The 20065-nt window shown below is 42.7% G+C and overlaps 2 protein-coding genes across 2 annotated transcripts in view; one reads left to right on the forward strand and one right to left on the reverse strand.

The window, feature by feature from the left end:
• The window catches only part of TGDS (TDP-glucose 4,6-dehydratase), a 32722-nt gene extending 14492 nt beyond the window's left edge, over window positions 1-18230 (reverse strand). The window contains exons 1-5 of the mRNA XM_039519976.1: window positions 18085-18230; window positions 13725-13791; window positions 12113-12181; window positions 7221-7311; window positions 950-1092 (exon numbers count right to left, since the gene is read on the reverse strand). Of these exons, the coding sequence (XP_039375910.1) occupies window positions 950-1092; window positions 7221-7311; window positions 12113-12181; window positions 13725-13791; window positions 18085-18173 (459 nt within the window). The 5' untranslated portion in view covers window positions 18174-18230. The remainder of the gene's footprint in view (window positions 1-949; window positions 1093-7220; window positions 7312-12112; window positions 12182-13724; window positions 13792-18084) is intronic.
• Window positions 18231-18682: 452 nt separating this feature from the next.
• Window positions 18683-20065, forward strand: part of GPR180 (G protein-coupled receptor 180) — a 30595-nt gene continuing 29212 nt past the window's right edge. The window contains exon 1 of the mRNA XM_039516514.1: window positions 18683-18832. Coding sequence (XP_039372448.1) covers window positions 18691-18832 — 142 coding nt within the window. The 5' untranslated portion in view covers window positions 18683-18690. The remainder of the gene's footprint in view (window positions 18833-20065) is intronic.

Here is a 20065-nt window from a genome sequence, read left to right on the forward strand (position 1 = left end):
GGATTCATCTATGAGAAACAGTATTCCTTTTCTCTTTCTTTTAATCAAAGTGGGCTTAAGTTGTACAATCCTCCCTGCTGATTAAAAAAGAAGTTGTGAATGGGTAGTAATCAGTAAGGTTTTCCCCTCAATACTGAGAAATAGTTATCGCCATTACTTTTTGCACTGATGAAGGAATCACTGCCACAAACTGTCAAACAAAGCTATGTCTTTCCTTATTTACAAAACGCCCAAAAGTGTGTTAGGTATTTTAGGGCTTTTCTACATGGCAAGTTATTGTGCTGCAACCCAGGGTGCGAATGTACAGTGCGTTTGCTGCACAGTAACATCCTCTGTCGTCACTGCTACAGCTCAGCGAACGTCCAGGAGTGCAGCTTGACATACTACGACTTGAAAGTGTAGCTCACCAAACTATGCAGGTTCACACCAGGGCTTGCAATACAGTAACTTACCATGTAAACAAGCCCTTAAATATATAGCAAAACAAGTTCCCTGTCACATAAAGCTTACAATCTAAGTAGACAAAACACAAAGAAGGGCAGAAAGAACAAAATGTTCTTTAAATAAAGATAGGCTCAAAAGCACACTGGGCAGAATTTGTGACAGGACATTCTTTCCATACCGCATAAATTTTATTTCTTCAACTGCATTTTTTTTTTACTGTCTACCCATTGTTCTAGGCATTCTGTATTAAATGTAATACACAAATGATAAAAGATGATGAATAAGAGACTGTTACTAAACTATGTTTTAGTAATAATCAGTATTTGTTTATAAAAGTTTCATCATCTTCAGGAACAGCACATACAGTATATGATAGTTCATTCACAGAAGTCATGGGAAGTTATTAAAATCTTATTTTGTTCTGTTTAAAATCTTTAAAAATATGCATAAAACAAGCAGAGGTCCAAAAAAAAAAAAATATATACAGATGTGTTTTCAAGCTCACCTCATCAATGCTACCTCCATATACTTCATCTGTGCTGACATAAATGAACTTCTCCACACTGGCTTCATATGCAGCAGTGACCAGAACATGAGTGCCATAAACATTCGCATAGGTGAATTCCAAGGTACGCCAAAATGAAAGATCTATAACAGAATGAGTTTCTCTTAAAATTTAATTTCACTAGAGTAGAGAACGAAAAAGAGTTTTCATTTCAGACTTTAAAAAGATGACTTGGCATGAAAAGATTAACAGGGAACCATATCATGAGGCACTGTAGAGATGAGAGTTCGGTGGTGTTTTAACTTGAGTTACTTGATTGCCAATTAACATGATTATAAAGACGTATATAGACATTCCCAATATTTGCTCCAAGACGAACATTTGTACCTGGTAACAAACCATGACCAATGCCAGGGTGAACTACAACCAGGAATAAAATGTTTGTAGAGTACCTATATTTGCCTTTACAGTAGTGATAGTTAACTAAGTTAAATGGCAGTAAATTCACATGAGTTTACAAGATAACCAAACCCCTCTATGTAACAAAAGGCCTAACTCAAGTGTGGTTTAAGTATAGGTTGCAATACAATATCCAATCATTACTTTGTTATTACTAAAACATTAGTTTTAACAATTCTCATTAGATAAGACACTGAAACTAACTGAAAGGAGTTAAAGCCTTAATGTATGCGAGTTTTACTTCCCAACATTGCAAAGTATGTAACTGTATTTTCTGGAGAGTTCTTCAGGAAAATTTGTTATTAATGCAATGTGTACACACCCCTAAAAAAACCCCCCGCATTAAGATAGAAAAATTCAGAATTTAAGGAAGAAACAAAAAACAAAACAAATAAACAAAAAGAGTGAGGTTGAATGCTGAACCTTAACTGCATCCTCTTTTCAATTTGCCTTATGTTGTATTCATATTTGGTAGTCTGGTAAATATAAGTTGGAAATCTCTTAAAAGCCCTACGTGTGTGTGCGCTCTCTCGCTCTCTACACACACACACACACACACACACGATCTACAGTGTTAAAGACTACTTCAAAACTGACATTATAACATTAGAATTTTTTATAACTGCAATGCTCCATCATTTCCACTTTTATACAATAATGTATAATAGATAAATGGTCCCATTTTGGGGTGCAGGGTCCCAGAATGGTGGTTCCCTACAGTAGAGGAGGAAATGAGAAAGGAATATTCTTCAAGTTGCTTCATCAAGAAAGAAACTATCAAAAGTTGGGATTTCATGTAGGAGTCCTGAACCAACACTTTTCACATCTGACCTGAGAGCAAAAAGGGTATCACCCAGTCCAAAGTCTCACAAATGATTTACACTAAACCTGCTATTTGTAGATCGTGAAATACAATCCAAATGTCTTGGTTTGTGAAAAGGAGTTCAGAATCCAGAAAGCCAGGCTTTACTAATACAAGTACTACAGATGTTCAAGGTATTGTGCATGGGTGATGGGGCAAGGGAGAGGGGGCACGGAAGTAACCTTTTAAGGCCCAGTCTCATGAATTGACAGCGCAAGAAACAAATCTGAAGGAAATTTCCTGTCTAATGGTCCCATTCTAGTCAGGATGGTCCTGTGATACTCAACCTTAAACCTATCCCTGGACCAGAAATGAACCGTGCCCTGCACCTAATACCAGTATAATTTCTGGTGGGAGAGGGAGAATGGGGGGGGGGAGGGGTAAGAGAAAAAAGAGTCAAGGAATATTTTCTCTAGCTGGTAGCTTTAAAGAAAATAGGAGCTGTCTGAAACTGCTCACAGTCTGGAATGTTAGTAGTATCATAGAATCATAGAATATCAGGGTTGGAAGGGACCTCGGGAGATCATCTAGTCCAACTCCCTGCTCAAAGCAGGACCAACCCCCAACTAAATCCTCCCAGCCAGGGCTTTGTCAAGCCTGGCCTTAAAAACATCTAAGAAAGGAGATTCCACCACCTCCCTAGGTCACCCATTCCAGTGCTTCACCACCCTTTCCTAATATCCAACCTAAACATCCCCCACTGCAACTTGAGACCATTACTGTCATCTGGTACCACTGAGAATAGTTTAGATCCATCCTCTTTGGAACCCCCTTTCAGGTAGTTGAAAAAAGCTATTAAATCCCTCCCCCCCCATTCTTCTCTTCTGCAGACTAAATAATCCCAGTTCCCTCAGCCTCTCCTCATAAATCATGTGCTCCAACTCCCCAATCATTTTTGTTGCCCTCTGCTGGACTCTTTCCAATTTTTCCACATCCTTCTTGTAGTGTGGGGTCCAAAACTGGACACAGTACTCCAGATGAGGCCTCACCAACACCAAATAGAGGTGAATGATCGTGTCCCTCGATCTGCAGGCAATGCTCCTACTTATACAGCCCAAAATACCGTTAGCCTTCTTGGCAACAAGGGCACACTGTTGACTCATATCCAGCTTCTCGTCTACTGTAACCCCTAGGTCCTTTTCTGCAGAACTCCTGCCTAGCCACTTGGTCCTTAGTCTGTAGCAGTGCATGGGATGCTTCCGTCCTAAGTGCAGGACTCCGCACTTGTCCTTGTTGAACCTCATCATATTTCTTTTGGCCCAATCCTCTAATTTATCTAGATCCCTCTGTATCCTAGTCCTACCCTCCAGCGTATCTACCACTCCTCCCAGTTTAGTGTCAAATGCAAACTTGCTGAGAGTGCAGTCCATGCCATCCTCCAGATCATTAATGAAGATATTGAACAAAACTGGCCCCAGGACCAAGCCTTGGGGCACTCCGCTTGATACCAGCTGCCAACTAGACATGGGGCCATTGATCACTACCCACTGAGCTTGATGATCTAGACAGCTTTCTATCCACCTTACAGTCCATTCATCCAGCCCATATTTCTTCAACTTGCTTGCAAGAATACTGTGGGAGACTGTATCAAAAGCTCTGCTAAAGTCAAGGAATAACATGTCCACTGCTTTCCCCTCATCCACAGAGCCAGTTATCTCATCATAGAAGGCAATTAGGCTAGTCAGGCATGACTTGCCCTTGATGAATCCAGGCTGACTTTTCCTGATCACTTTCCTCTTCTCTAAGTGCTTCAAAATTGATTCCTTGAGGACTTGCTCCATGATTTTTCCAGGGACTGAGGTGAGCCTGACTGGCCTGTAGTTCCCCGGATCCTCCTCCTTCCCTTTTTAAAAGATGGGCACAACATTAGCCTTTTTCCAGTCATCCGGAACTTCCCCCATCACGAGTTTTCAAAGATAATGGCCAATGGCTCTGCAATCACATCCGCCAACTCCTTTAGCACCTTTGGATGCAGTGCATCCGGCCCCATGGGCTTGTGCTCGTCCAGCTTTTCTAAATAGTCCTGAACCACTTTTTTCTCCACAGAGGGCTGGTCACCTCCTCCCCATACTGTGCTGCCCAGTGCAGTAGTCTGGGAGCTGACCTTGTTCGTGAAGACAGAGGCAAAAAAAGCATTGAGTACATTAGCTTAGTACATTAGTAGTACCGTTGGAGATGAATTACTGTGCGGCGTGCAGGTAATGGCGGTCAAAAGGCATATGAAATAATGGAATGTATTATATTGATACCTTCTGTTGAATAATGTTAGTTCATATTTGGGCACTTAAGCTTAGGGTTTTTTTTAATCCTTTGGAGTCCTGCACTCTCCTGGATGTTTACGTGACTCATTGATTTCAATGGCAATTGCACACATGTCTCTGAGAGAACAATTTGAACCTAAAAAGAAAAGAAGTGTAATGGCATATGTGACAGACCCAGACCAGCGGGGTACAGGAGTCTGGTAGATGGCAAATATACTGGTCACTGGATAAGTAGTTTTCTGTTCCCTGAGTGACCAGAGCAGGGGCTGCACTAGAGTAATCAGGAACCTGCTAGAACCAATTAAGGCAGACAGGCTGATTAGATCACCTGCAGCCAATCAAGGCAGGCTAATCAGGGCACCTGGGTTTAAAAAGGAGCTCACTCCAGTCAGGCAGGGAGGAGCCAGAGGAGAGGAAGTGCATGTGAGGAACTGGGAGCAAGAGGCACAAGGAGCTGAGAGTGAGAGGGTGTACTGCTGGAGGACTGAGGAGTACAAGCATTATCAGACACCAGGAGGAAGGTCCTGTGGTGAGGATAAAGAAGGTGTTTGGAGGAGGCCACGGGGAAGTAGCCCAGGGAGTTGTAGCTGTCATGCAGCTGTTACAAGAGGCACTATAGACAGCTGCAATCCACAGGGCCCTGGGCTGGAACCCGGAGTAGAGGGCGGGCCCGGGTTCCCTCCAAACCTCCCAACTCCTGATCAGACACAGGAGGAGTTGATCCAGAATGTGGGGAAGATCACTGAGGTGAGCAAATCTGCCAATAAGCGCAGGACCCACCAAGGTAGAGGAGGAACTTGGTCACATACACTACTCATTAAGGTTCGGAGGGATGCAAAATCAATGATTGTCACCAGATGTTAGTCATCTATATTTTGCACTCCTTTAGCTTAAGGATCAAACTTGGTTTTTGAGACTTTGCAACATCTAGTTTCTGCCTGGAGCTTTTTTTGGGGGTTGCAAAGCTGTAAAACACCTGAAAATAGGTTTATAATGAAAATGCTGACAGACAGGGCTGGATAATGACATTTTGAGGCCCTAAGCTATGTCAAGTGTAAGAGGCCACCTGCCATATAATTTTCACAGGACACTTTATATATAAACACAAAAGCTTTATATATGCATATATACAAAGGCAAAGTTGTAAAAACAGAATAATAATTAACTAAAACATATGTCTTGCAATATGCCTGTTTGCATTATGAAATAGTTTCAAATTAACATTTTCATTTATGATTTCTTAATTAGTAGATATGAAAACTTTGTATCTACAGCAACACAAAAGCAGTTACACAGACCAGCTTACTTAATGGAAGCAGTACAACCTGCTGTATGTCTGTTTGCACATCACATTAATTTTAACACTGAAATTTAAAATGTTTTCCTTTGTGATTTTTGGAGAGCAAAGTCACTGATGATGTCCTCAAATGATAAGCTACAGAGTTTGTCACTTTCGACGTACAGAATGCTTGAGCAGATAGATGTCTGCCTAGAAAATGCTGCAAGAAAAGCTATCTTCATGTTCACTTCTCTATCCTCTGTCTCCCCCAGGACCATTAATTAATCTTGAGTAAACACCTCAGACACACAGTGACAACAAGCTATATGCGTGAAAGAGAATGGTAATCTCTAGACAGGCATTGAGAAAGTGAGAAAAATTAGCCTATATTCAAGCAAATATAATGAATATCATAGGCTATTAAAGCCTATAAATCATATATGCACATAGTTTGAAATAACTTGCTCACCAAGTACTCAGAATATTTTGATATATATGTATATCTTCCTTCACTTCTCCCCAAATCCTCTATTTATCCTTTTGTCAGCACTCTGTGAAGGTTCCTGAAACTGACAGAGGGAAGCCAACACAAATTTATCCTCAAGATCCACCCGACCCAAGTGCATAAGATGATCAGTTGCAAATTCAATCATGTGAAGCATGGATAGTGCATAAAGCAGAAAGCCGTGTGCGCACTACCATACGCAACAGTACGTATGTACAGATCAAAAGAAAAAAGAACACACTACACACTAACTCTTAAGAAAACGTAGAAAAACAGGAATGAAGGCACTACATGACTGAGCATGCTGGACATAAACAAAAGATGGCGGCCTTCCAGCTATTACCAGCCAAGGGGGACACTAAACTAGAAGCAGCTGTCCAATAAAACGCTGCCTTAGGAGACGGATAGCAGACTTACTTGTAGAAAGACTAATTTTACAATGCAATTATTTTTTTTTCTCAGCCTGGCCTCCCACCTGTCAATAATGAACAATTAGTGAAGGGTAATAGGATAAGGGTATTTGTGTAGCCAGATGTGTATATTTTTGTCATATTTGAACGAAAGTGTCTATATTTAGAGAGAATCTTCTTTTTTCCCCATAACTCCTTTATTTATCAACCAATTTTGATAAAATTTAAAATGGAGTCAGTTTTTTCTTTTTTAGAGGCCCCTCATATTGCAAGGCCCTAAACTGTAGCTTAGTTAATTTATGCCTTAATCCAGCCTTGCTGACAGACCCTGAGTCTTAACAGTGCTACTTAGTGTCGTTATAATAAATAGACAATTATGGTCCTTTAGTTTAATATGAAGGCGACAGGAATGAAAACAGCAACAACATGAATAGGTTAGTTGTTTCAAACAAAACACCTAGTAGATTTATTACAACAACATGCAACAATGCTCACCTACGTGGGTTTGTGCTGCAAAATGTAGTACTATATCAATTTTCTCTGTTTCAAAAAGTAGTTTTATAAAATGGGGTTCACAGATGTCACCCTAAAGAGAAAAACAATTAGATTAAAAACAAAGATAGCAATCCAAGTCAGTTTTTTAAAATGTAGTGTCGACTCTTAACCGTACCAAGTTTTATCAATAGTGTATAAACAGCAAGTAGTCTGTTTTGTTCATTTTATCCATGACTTTATGCAGGACTGCATTCCTATTGATTACTTGTATACTATCATGTCAGTCCAAATGTATTGAATAGCTTATTTTAAAAAACATAGTACACAAGAATCAAAATGGGCTAAGCACTTACATACAAGTGGGACTACCTCAATGAGTAAATGCGGGGGAAGTACGCTGTTGATACTTACAATAAACTATTACATAAAATAAATTCCCAAATCATGTCCAAAGTCATTCAGTTCCCTCAACACATTTTACAGGTAAAGAAATAAAATTCTGTGTAACCCTCATACTTGCAGTCAAACGCTTAAAATAGCAGAAATGTTACTTTAAACATAAAAGGACCAGTTAATTTAACCTATTTATATAAATACTCATTAACTGAATAAAGTTCATATTAAAAAGTCACAATCTCGTGGAGGGGGGGTTCAAACCAACAACCTCCCTGTCAGAACCTGTTAGTGATGATAAAGGAAGGATATTTTTAAGTTCTAGAACTAGCTGCTGTCAATATTAAAATAGTTTTTAAAATTACACAGAATAAATATTAAATGAATTAGCAATGGCAAGAGCCACTGTAAGTTTATTAGAAAAAATTACATCTTTGAAATTATCTAATTAGTTTACTTTAGCACTTACACTCTGAAGTTAATATACATTTTCATGAATTGGAATGAGAACTATCACAGAAAGAGCAAGTGAAAAAAACTCTGTCCTAAAACAATCTTCATGAAGCCAGAATGTGTAGGCTAAGCCACAGGGTCAAAAGTTCTGTTGTTTGAAAGAATAAGAAAATCAGTTAATAGAAAATTAAGACTGCCCATAGGAAAATGCAAGTAAAGTGTTCAAAGAGCAAGCAAAAGCACTGCTAAAAACAAAGAAAAGAATCACATATCCAATTTTTTAAAGTGATTCAAAAACTGCTTTCCTGTAGTTTATGAATTAATAGAGAACAAACTACAGCTAACTCTAAAAATGAGGAAATAGAAATGCACTTCATGCTTTTCAAGCAAGGCTCTCCAATGTATTCAGACTCATATTATTTATGTACATTACCCATTAAATATGGAGCTAAATTCCCACCACTAGAAATTTAAGAAACATCTCCAATACTAGTATTCAAGCTACTTACGAGTTTTAGCTATACTATACATCGGGGATTGGCAACCTCTGGCACGCGGCTCACTAGGGTAAGCACCCTGGCAGGCCGGGCCAGTTTGTTTACCTGTCGCATCGGCAGGTTTGGCCAATTGCAGCTCCCACTGGCCACAGTTCACCGCTCCAGGCCAATGGAGGCTGCAGGGAGCAGCGGCGAACACATCCTTCGGTCCACGCAGCTTCCCCGCAACCCCTATTGGCCTAGAGCGGCAACCCGCAGCCAGTGGGAGCCGCAATCGGCCGAACCTGCGGACGCAGCAGGTAAACAAACCGGCCCGGCCTGCCAGGATGCTTACCCTGGCGGGCCGTTGGCCAAAGGTTGCGGATCCCTGCTATACATAAAGCATAAAGATGTTATGAATAATTTGTGCATGAACAGCGACACCTAGTGGCTTTAAATAATGGAAGATGAACTGAAGATCATTCTAGGATCTAGTTCATAGTTTTCAGAAGCAAGGCAACCAACTGGCTGGCAATAGTTCCAAATATATAACTATTTGGTATAACTACACAGGCAAAAAAGTTAGTTTACCTTTGCTCAAAAGGCTACACACCAAAAAACACACTAGGGAAACATTAGGTTGACATTTTCCCATTTCTCCACCTCAAAGATAAAACACACTAGTAAATGTTCTTTAAACAGCATCAGCATTACTCAGCCTTTGCTACAGAAACCAGTGTGTTTGCAAAAAGTCATTGAAGGATTTAAAATAATATGTTTCTTACTGTACCTCTAGAGAAATACACCCTTCAGAGAGTCATCAAAATTCCAGTAATTTTCAGTGGGGAATGCTGAACAATGCTAATACTCTTAAAATTATACACAAATATTAGAACCTGCAGGCTTTTGGTTTTGGCCCTTGCAATGCATAGCACATAGTACTTGGTATAGCTATATACTTTGTAGTATGCTCTCATAATCTTAAAATATATAACCAGCCCAATTATCTTTTACATTAACATTCTGCACTTATACTAGGCTTCCCAGTTTCAGAAGCACTTTACAACATCAACTAATTAAACCATGCAACACCCTTGTGAGGTGTGTAATGAAGTATTATCCCCATTTTACAAATGAGGAAGCTGAGGCACGTAAGATTTAAATAGAACAATCCACCTCATCTGTCAGGGAAATGAAACTCTTTACCACACCAGTATATTGTTTTTAAAAGAGGAGAGGACACCATCCAATCTAATTTTATCTAGAGAAACAGCAGCATAACCCTAATGGTAGGGCTTATATATATATATATATATATATATATATATATATATACATACACACACACACACACACACAATTTATACATAACTTTCGTGTGTGTGTGTGTGTATACACACACAGAGGAAAGTTATGTATAAATTGCCTTGTGTCCACACACACTGTTTTTTTTTTTTTAAACCTTATCTGGCATCTTATCCCACTTTAATTAATCCTCTTTGGAAAATACACAACTATTTTGGAGTAAGTTATACTGGAAAATGGTTTGTATGGAATCTTCCATATTTTAGATTAACCGTACCACTTCTGGAAGTCCTTCCACTGCCATCCCACATTGCACTGTTTCACATCTAGGTCAGCCTGTTTACCTGCATGCCCTCTACTGCTCCGGGAACACCTTGACTGGATGTCACCATCCTGTTTAAATACTAGCATGTTCCTAGGTATGCCCCTTTGTGATTCCAGCTAATGGCAAGCTCATATACATGAAGTTACATATCTATTACATCAGTAGCCATGCCACATTCACATCCTTGACTTTGGCTCCCTGAACAGTTGGAACATTTTGCAGTGGCACCCTCTCCTCCTGTTCACAGTGTTAATGAAGTAGCTCCTTTCTCCTATCCAAGTGCCCAGAAAGCCTTCATAAGCAGGTAAGATAAGTCTCGCAGAATGACAGGGGAAATCACACCAGCATTCATGTTCATAGTGGTCTTGAGAGCAAGTGTCCCATTTTTCCTTGCATAAAACAACGCTGAGTTTCTAAAGTTCCTGGCATCATAGATTCCCACACTATCCCATATAACCTTGGTTGCCCTTCCATAGTGATCAATCAGGTCTTGCGGCATCCTGTTGAAATACACTTTTCTCCCAATGAACTCTGAGGTCTGGTTTTGGGGACAAAGACTGGGCACCTGGGTCCCATCAATGGCCCCAATAAAATTCAGAAATGCCACTGTGCAAATCCACCATCAATAAGCATCTATGCATTTCCAAGTTCTATGATCAGCCAGCAGTACCTGCTCAACAGCAGTATAGACCTCCTTGACAACAGCCCAAACACCTGATCTGCTAACACCAAACTTAACACCATACCAAAGAAACTCCCCCATTTAGAAAAGCCCCTAGTCACAGAAGCTCAGGATTCATGTCTGTGTTCTCACCTTGAATTTCTGCTCCAATACTCATAACTAATGCACATACAAGGTCATTCTGCTGTCTATACTCGCACTCATTCCCAGGAAGCTGTATCATGCCATCCTATCAGTCTGACTAGGGCAGTGGTATCAAATTGTGTTTAAACTGGAAACCTTTATAAAGCTGTAAATACCATTTCTTCACCACATGCCTCCTTAGCTGTCACACCACTCAACTCACAGCATTTCACGTGTTTACACTGATGTAAACAAACTGAGTATCTGAACGGTGGGAAAGAGGAAGCCACAGGATTTGCAGGCCTTTAAAGCTTCTAAATGGGCAGGTTATGTTTAAACAATCTTCCAAGCACATTTGAGATTTTGAGTCATGGAACAGGTAACATTACCAGCAGATCAACAAGAGCACAGGAATTTACATAACAGAACATACTAGTGGCCCATATAATTCAGTATTCTGCTCGGGCAGTGGTCTGTATTTGATACTCCAAAGTACAGTTATTCATAAAGTTAGCCCAGAAGTTAGGAGAGTAAAACAAAGATCACTCCATTATGATGCAGAGGCTTGATTAAATTCTAACCTTTAGTCTATAATTATGTATTTCAGTTTTTGAGGGGTTACCCCATGCGTTGGTGGCATATACTTTTAGATTATAGACCAGGGGTCGGCAACCTCTGGCACGTGGCTCGCCAGGGTAAGCACCCTGGCGGAAAGCCGCGGTCAGCACATCCCTCGGTCCACACTGCTTCCCACAGCCCCCATTGGCCTGGGACGGCGAACCGCGGCCAGTGGGAGCCGCGGTCAGCCGATCCTACCGACAAGGCAGGTAAAAAACTGGTCCGGCCCGCCAGGGTGCTTACCTTGGTGAGCTGCATGCCAGAGGTTGCCGACCCTGTTATAGACACCGTATCAGAAGTATGCAGTAATAAGCCATGTCGACACCCATACACACATGGTCAAAAGTGGAAGTTATACAACGTAACCAAAAGCAGAAGCTATAGTTCCATGAGAAGAAAAAGATGGAGATTCCCAAATCAGGTCTCAGTTCTGCAGAAGCCCAGATATAAAAGCCTGTCCAACCTCAGATTTTACAACCATAACTTGCTAGTTTGATAATAAAAAAATCTGCCATACCTGGATAAACTTATAGTTTTGCTTCTCAGAAATGGTTTCAAGATTCTTCAAGCTTGCACAATAGTCCAGCTTAAGGAAAAAAAACACAGACTATTACTACGACGATGAGTTTTCAACGATTCTATATTAGATCCTGCTTATTTACTAACTGAGCAAGTGTCTAATTAACAAGCTTGAGGAGAAGGTGCTAAAACTATTGTTTAAAATAGATCTGCAGAGAGGTCAACTTCTCTGTTTAAAAGGTGTATTATGTGCCATTACATGGTGATTGAAAAAAATCTAGCAATAATCAATTAAATAGAAGCTTAGAATCCTAGTCCCCCAGAATTGATCCATCTGCCCACACTTTGTTGACAACATAATTCTCTGATATCATTTGGCAGCCAAAACAGATGATTGTGAGATGGGCAAATAAAAATGAGAAACAGTTGAAGTCTTCCAAAACAGAGCCATTTTCATATGAATGCTCTCTAATTAAGAGAGCTGAAGGAATGTATGAAAGTAAAATATTAAATTTTGGCAGAGGAAACATTTGAAAGTGATCCTCTTTTTAAAATTCCCAGACTTGTTAACACTGTAGACCCTGATTCTAAAAATACACATATGATTAAGCATTTGCTTCAGTGATATTACTCAAATGAGTAAAGTTAAGCTTCTGTAGCAGTATTTTCAGGATTGGGCCAGACTTTGCTATGACACATGCTATTGTGGTTGGTTATATTATGGAAGTGCAGAAGAGTTTATTGTGAAGGTGAAGAGTCTTTGAAAATTTTGCTCTGAAGATTACCTTACCTGGAGGTAATGTGTTTAATGGGATCTGCAGTTGAGCAATCTTTACTCTAATCCAATGGCTTGCAACTTTCCAGAATACTGTATCCCTTTCAGCAGTCCGATTTGTCTTACGTACCCCCAATTTACACCTCACTTAAAAACAACTTGCTTACAAAATCAGACATAAAAATACAAGTGTCACAGAATACTATTACTGAAAAATTGCTTACTTTCTCATTGTTACATAAAATTATAAAATAAATCAATTTCTACATAATGCCTGATTGAGTACCACTGTCTACCCAAATAAGTTGTCTGGGGTAGAAGTTTCAAACCCACTGTTGAAAGCATAACGTGGCTGAGAAGCAGATTTGAAACTCATGGCTACTCCAAATAAAAATACTTCGTTTGATTAGAGTTAAGGTACAGTATGTGAAACAAAGAACACGTTAGCAGAATTGAGGTGGGCTTTGAGAACTGGGCTTTAGATCAGGCCCTAAATTAGCACATAAAACATGCCAACTCTGAATTTTAAGAAATTCAAGGTCTAATGTAAAACTTTCCACATTAAGCAAACTTTCAACATATTGTATATTAACTGATTCACATTACACCTCTACTCTGTTATAACGCCACCCGATATAACACAAATTCGGATATAACGCAGTAAAGCAGTGCTCCGGGAGGGCAGCGCTGCGCGCTCCGGCAGATCAAATCAAGTTCGATATAATGTGGTTTTACCTATAACATGGTAAGATTTTTTTGGCTCCTGAGGACAGTGTTATATCGAGGTAGAGGTGTATTTCACATTTCTTTAGAGAGAAAAAACACAAAAACTTACCTTATCTAGATTGATAATCAGATAGTCTGGATAGTTTTCTACAAGAGACACAACCACATGTGATGCACTGCAGGTTTAAAAAAAGAATAATCCTGTTTTAAATTATGATTATATAGATAACTTTAGGATACCAGATCCCTAGAGACAAAACCCTAATTAACACAAAAATATACTGATTTTTTTTAAATTTGCTAATGTTGCTTTTTGTTATCCTTTTAATATATATTTTTTATAATTGGAGATGTACCTATCTCCTAGAACTGGAAGGGACCTTGAAAGGTCATTGAGTCCAGCCTTCACTAGCAGGACCAAGTACTGATTTTTGCCCTGGATCCTTAAGTAGCCCCCTCAAGGGCTAAACTCACAACCTTGGGTTTAGCAGGCCAATGCTCAAAACCACTGAGCTATCCCTTCCCCCCAATATTAGTGAATTAAAAGCTAGAGAAATAATTTTATTGTATAATTAAAATTTTGCTGTTCTAACCACTCCCCCCAAAAAAATCAGTAAGATCTCATTTGTTCAAATGTCATAATTTTCTAATAAACTGCATAACCTACATATCAGCATATCTTTGGCCTCAATTCTTCATATACTTATACATGGCTTTAAAATTTATAGGTGTGTGGTTCCATGGCATAGAGTTAAGCACATGACTGTTTGCAAGATTAGCATTTGTGTAACCTTAAACATTTTTTTAAGAGCTGATCCATACCAACAGTCTCAATGATCTATGCTTCAATACTGAGCCGTGGGTTCTGTTCATACATTACCGTGGTTCTGTTCATCTGTTACATTCGTTTCTACACCTAACCACATTTCAGAATTTATTTTTGTGAATTTCTCTCTGCACCTTGACCAATTAAGGTAGAGAGAGAAATGTATAACACATGGAGCCCATGCATCTGGTTAGCAAATCTAGGCACTTCAGACTCTTCTGAGAAGAGAGGAAAATGGGGGGAGGGGGCCACAAAGAGCCCCAACATGGGAAGAAGGGAGAAATGGGCACCTTGCATACCATTTCTCCCCCCAAGCTCCCTGTGGACCATCCTCACCCCCCCCCCCTCTATTTCAGGGACTCTTGCCAACTCTGCTCACCCACCCCTCATCAAGGGGCTCTGTATGCTACTCCCATATCCCCCTCCACCATACTATTGTCCTCCATTCTCCCTCCAAGCCAGGGGCCCTGTGTGCCCCTCCTTGCCCTCTGTGCTCATACTACAGTACTCCATTCTCCACCCAATCCCCTTTACCAGGTCCCCTATGCCGGGAGGTCCATGTGCCTCCCATTCCTTCCCTGCAAGGTCCCTCATTCTCTTTGCCATGCCTTTCCTTCCTCATGGCTCCCCACCATTCTCATTTCTTTTGTTTCTGTCCTAGAGATAAGTCATTGAGGTTGTCAACACTTTTAAACTATTAGGAGGACGAGCAGAGCTGAGATGAGGCATATTATGCTGGAAGGTGTTCATGGCTTTGATTAACCAGTTCTTTGATCTACAGATCATATCTCTGAGGTTCTATTGTAACTAACACTTCAGGAATGGAGTGTTCATAACTCAAATGTTCATAACTGAACACACATCATGGTGTTATTTCAAAAGTTTACAACTGAACCTTAATGACTTAATACAAATTTGAAACTTTACTATGCAAAAGAAAAATGCTGCTTTTAACCATCTTAATTTAAATGAAACAAGTACTGATACAGTTTCCTTACCTTGTCCAATTTTTTTAAAACTTTCCTTTTTTTAAATAATTTATGTTTAACACAGTACTGTACTGTTTTTCCCTTTTTTTTCTGTCTCTGCTGCTTCCTGATTGTATACTTCTGGTTCCAAATGAGGCGTGTGGTTGGCCGGTCAGTCTGTAACTCTGAACTGTAAGCACTGTACTGAAATTGATAATTTTGCTATCCAGACACAAAGACGGCTTACCCTCCATTTCTCCCTGCCAATTTTCTGATTTTCACCAAAAAGCAAAGGATTCTCCCATTGATACTTAAAAATTCCTTGAAATTTTGGAATTGATTGACAACAGCATTTTAAAGTATCACATATGTGACAGGCTGGAACTTACTACCTCCTAAGAGCCCTGTGTACCAAGGTTCAAGACACAGGGTCCCTGACACGCAGTCCTTACTCCCGTGTGCAGGGAAATGATGAGGAATAAACTCCACTTCCTCTCTTTTATGAGGCAAGATTAAAAAGACTGGGACTTTTAAGTTTGGAAGACACAATTAAGCAGGGGATACAACAGAGGACTACAAAATCATGAATGGTGCCAAGAAAGTGAATAAGGAAGTGTTAGTTCCTCCTTCACATAAGGAGTACGTTTAAAACAAACAAAATGAACTTCTTCACATAACGCACAGTCAACCTGTGGAACTCGTTGCCAGGGGATGTTGTGATGGCCAAAACTATAACTGGGCTCAAAACAGAATTAGATAAATTCAGGGAGGATAGGTCCATCAATGGCTATTAGTCAAGATGGTCAGGGATGCAACCCCTGCCCGAGATGTCCCTAAGCCTCTGAATGCTAGAAGCTGGGAGTGAATGACAGCTAATGGATCATTTGGTAATTGCCCTGTTCTGTTCATTCCCTCTGAAACACCTAATATTAGCCTCTATCAAAAGACAGTATACTGGGCTAGATGGACTATTGATTTGACGTAGTATGGCCATTCCTATACACAAAGAAACAGAGAAATGTCATGGAATGTACCTCGCTTTGCTCGGCCAATCAGCTTAGCTTTACAGATGCAAAACACTGTAAGTATGCACATTCTCAAATTAATAAAAACCTGTTCTTACATTGATTTAGCTGAAGTCGGTCAGGAAGAGGTTTAAGCTCAATCAGTATAAACTAGCCTTTTGCCCTGCTTTAACCAATCAATTTTCAAACCTATTTAAGTTTTCCTGATGCAAATACTGTATTTAAGACAAGGGGTGTTTTGTTTGTTTCTTTGTTTTTAAAAAAAGGAATAAAGAAAAAATCCTAGATATTTACCTTGTCTATACTAGGCTTTGCCAGTACAGCTCTACCAGAAAACCCTTCTAGTGGACACTCCACCTTCCCCAACAACATTTTAGCTAGTATAACTGCATCTACATTAGGGCCTTTGAATTGTTATGTAGTTTTGAGATGTGATACCCCTCCACTCAGCTGAGACTGGCATAGCTATGCCAGCAAAACTTTTAAGTGTAGACCACGTATCGGTCTTCCACAGACAGCTAACTTGATGTATCATCCTCTCCGATGTCCATTATACGCTAACTTGCATGTGAATGAGTAATATTTAATTTATAAGGTAATTAGTATAAACCAGGGGTCGGCAACCTCTGGCACACGGCTCACCAGGGTAAGCACCCTGGCGGGCCAGGCCAGTTTGTTTACCTGCTGCGTCAGCAGGTTCAGTGGACCACAGCTCCCACCGGCTGCGGTTCACTGTCCCAGGCCAATGGGGGCTGCGGGAAGCGCTGCGGGCCAAGGGATGTGCTGTCCGCGGCTTTCCGCCTCCCGCATTGGCCTGGGACAGCGAACCGCGGCCAGTGGGAGCTGCGGTCCACCAAACCTGCCGACGCAGCAGGTAAACAAACTGGTCTGGCCCACCAGGGAGCCGCATGCCAGAGGTTGCTGACTCCTGGTATAAACTGTTGTCCCTTCAACTAGGTAAAAAAAGCAAAATGCAGCTTTTGCCATAAAGGGCCACTGAACTGAACAGATAACTACTTCTGTCTGAAATTGTTTACTTACTGCTGAAAATTAAAGCTAAGATTATGTCAGGCAGGATCACAGAAGTCACGGATTCCATGACTTCTAGAGACCTCCGTGACATTTTCCACTTCAGCCCCGGGAGCGAGAACCCCGAAACTCCAAGCGGCAGCAAGGGGCAATCCCAGAGCTATGAGTCACCATGGGCAGCAAGTGCTAGACAACCCTCCCCGCCCCCACCGCAGGGTTTAGGGAAGCATCGTCAGCCCCACTGTGTCATAGTTATTTTTAGTAAAAGTCAGGGACAGGTCACAGGCCTCTGTGAATTTTTGTTTATTACCTGTGACCTGTCCCTGATTTTTACTACACAGTGACAAAACCTCAGCCTTACTGATAAGGAGCGCGGACGGCAGCGGCGGGACAGCGGGAGGGGGGAGAGACTCACCCCGCCCCGCTCCCAAGCAGGGTGACCGCAGGAGAAGAAGAAAATATCAGGACACATGGGGGGGGGGGGTTCCGCTGACGGAGCAAAAACCAAAACCACACGGAGACCCGCGAAACGTCGGGACACACTGCGCCGCCCACACGTGGGTCGGGACGCGGGACAAGCGCCTGGATCTCGGGCCCCTTCCCCCAAGCGCCGCTACTCACATGAACCCGGCGCCGCCCGTCACCAGGAGCCGCTTGGCAAAGCCCGAAGGCCCCACGGCAGCCCCCGGACCCCCAGCGCCCGACATCATCCGCGCTTTACGGTACTACCGCTGCTCGGCCCCCTGCCGTCACGTCCCGGCGTTGTCTCTCACCGCCCCCCGTTGTCCGCCACTGCGCATGGGTGAAGCGGTGCCTCCTTCCACTACTGCCCTCGTCCGCGTTCGCGCCGGGAGCGCGGGGGTGCGCTAGCGGCGGCGGCGCGGGTCCATGGCTGGGGCTGGGGCAGCACAGGGCGGGCGGACGCTGTGGGGGATACCCGTCCCCTCCACGGCAGCCGTAAAATACCGTTTCACGACACTTGGCCGCCGTATGGCCAAGCTAAGCAACGGACACGTAGCGGCCTGGCGACGGGCCGCGCCTCGGGCTCTGGCTGCAGGAGGGAGGGGGAATAACAATGGAGGAGGCGAGGCAGGCGCTGGCTCCGCCCCGTGGCTCGTTCTCTGTTCTTATTGGTTCGCCCTCCGCCGGCTCCAGCTGTGCGGGGTGGGGGGGGCTGTCACGTGATACCGTGGCGGCGGTGGGGGGGGGGCCGTGCCGCTGCCGGGGATGGGGCGGCTGCTGTGGCTGCTCTGCGTGGCCGTGGGCAGCGGCCGCTGGTGGCTGCGGGGCGCCCAGGGGAAGACGCTGCGGGGCCGCTTCCCCAGCGCGGGGGGCGGGGCGCAGCCGGCGGCGCGGTTCCAGTTCCACGGTAGGTGCCCGCCGCGGGCGGCCCCACGTCGCTCCGGGCGCGGGCGGGAGCCGGCGGCTCCGCAGCCCGGGTGTGGGGGCCGCGGGGCCCGTCACCACAGACCTGCCTGGCGCGCCGAGCCCAGGGCTGCCCGCGGGCGGAGCCGGGCGCACACGCGTGCCCGGAGCCTGCCGAGAGCCGGAGGGGCCCTGCGCCGGGTTTGGAAGGGAGACTTGGGCATGTCCGCGCTCCAGTGGCTGCAGCCCGAGGCGTGGGCGCTCCCCAGGGCCGGGGAAGGGGGGTTTCATCGGTGTAGCTAACCCTGCCCCCCCTCCCCGCTTTGAGAGGCAGCAGCTGGATCAAAGGAAATATTCTTCCATTGACCAGACTGTGTTGACAGTGTGGGTTAAGTCGCGGTCACTATGTTGCACAGGGCATGACATTTTTAATAGCCCTGAGCATTGTAGCTAGATCAACCTAAGTTTTAGGTATAGACCAGACCTGTCTACACTGTAATTAAAACCTGCTGACTCGGGCTTGCTGGACTTGGGCTAAGGAACTGTTTAATTGCAGTATAGATGTTTGGTCTTGGGTTGCAGCCCGAACTCTGGGATCCTCCCACCTTGCAGGTCCTAGAGCCTGAGCCCAAATTAAACACCACAATTAAACAGCCCCTTAGTCAGAGTCCTGTAAGCCTGGGTGAGATGGCAAGGGTTTTTGATGTCAGTGCACCAATTCCTGAAGAGGCCTTTCAGCAATCTCAAGCCATCTAGTTTGCCTCTACCAGTGCCCAAATATCCTAATAGATTATATAGTGATGAAAGCACATTAAGAACTAGATACTGTTATCAGTCTGTCTCAATGACTTTGCATAGGAGGTCACTATCACTATCCATTTTACAGATGGGGAAAGGGGGACGCAGGGAGGGGTAGCAACTTGTCCAAAGCCACATAGCAAGCCAGTGGCAGAGCCAAGAGCTTTATGAGCTTTGGCTACAAAAGAGTTGCCATGTAATACTTTTTTTTTTTAATTATTATCTTGAAGGTTTTTTGCATTATGTTTGCTTAATTTTAATAATAACTCAGATTATATGTTAAATCACTAAATAGTAGCTAGAATTATACTTAATACTCTACGTTCCTCAATCAGAAAGTTTCAAGGAACCTTGTAGCTTTCTCCACTTACTATATGTACGTGCCCTTAACATGTCAGGATATTTCCCAGAAAATGCCTCTTCTGCAAACACCTCTATA

This window comes from Mauremys reevesii, linkage group 1 (genome assembly GCF_016161935.1).
Source record: "Mauremys reevesii isolate NIE-2019 linkage group 1, ASM1616193v1, whole genome shotgun sequence".
Lineage (NCBI taxonomy): Eukaryota > Metazoa > Chordata > Testudines > Geoemydidae > Mauremys > Mauremys reevesii.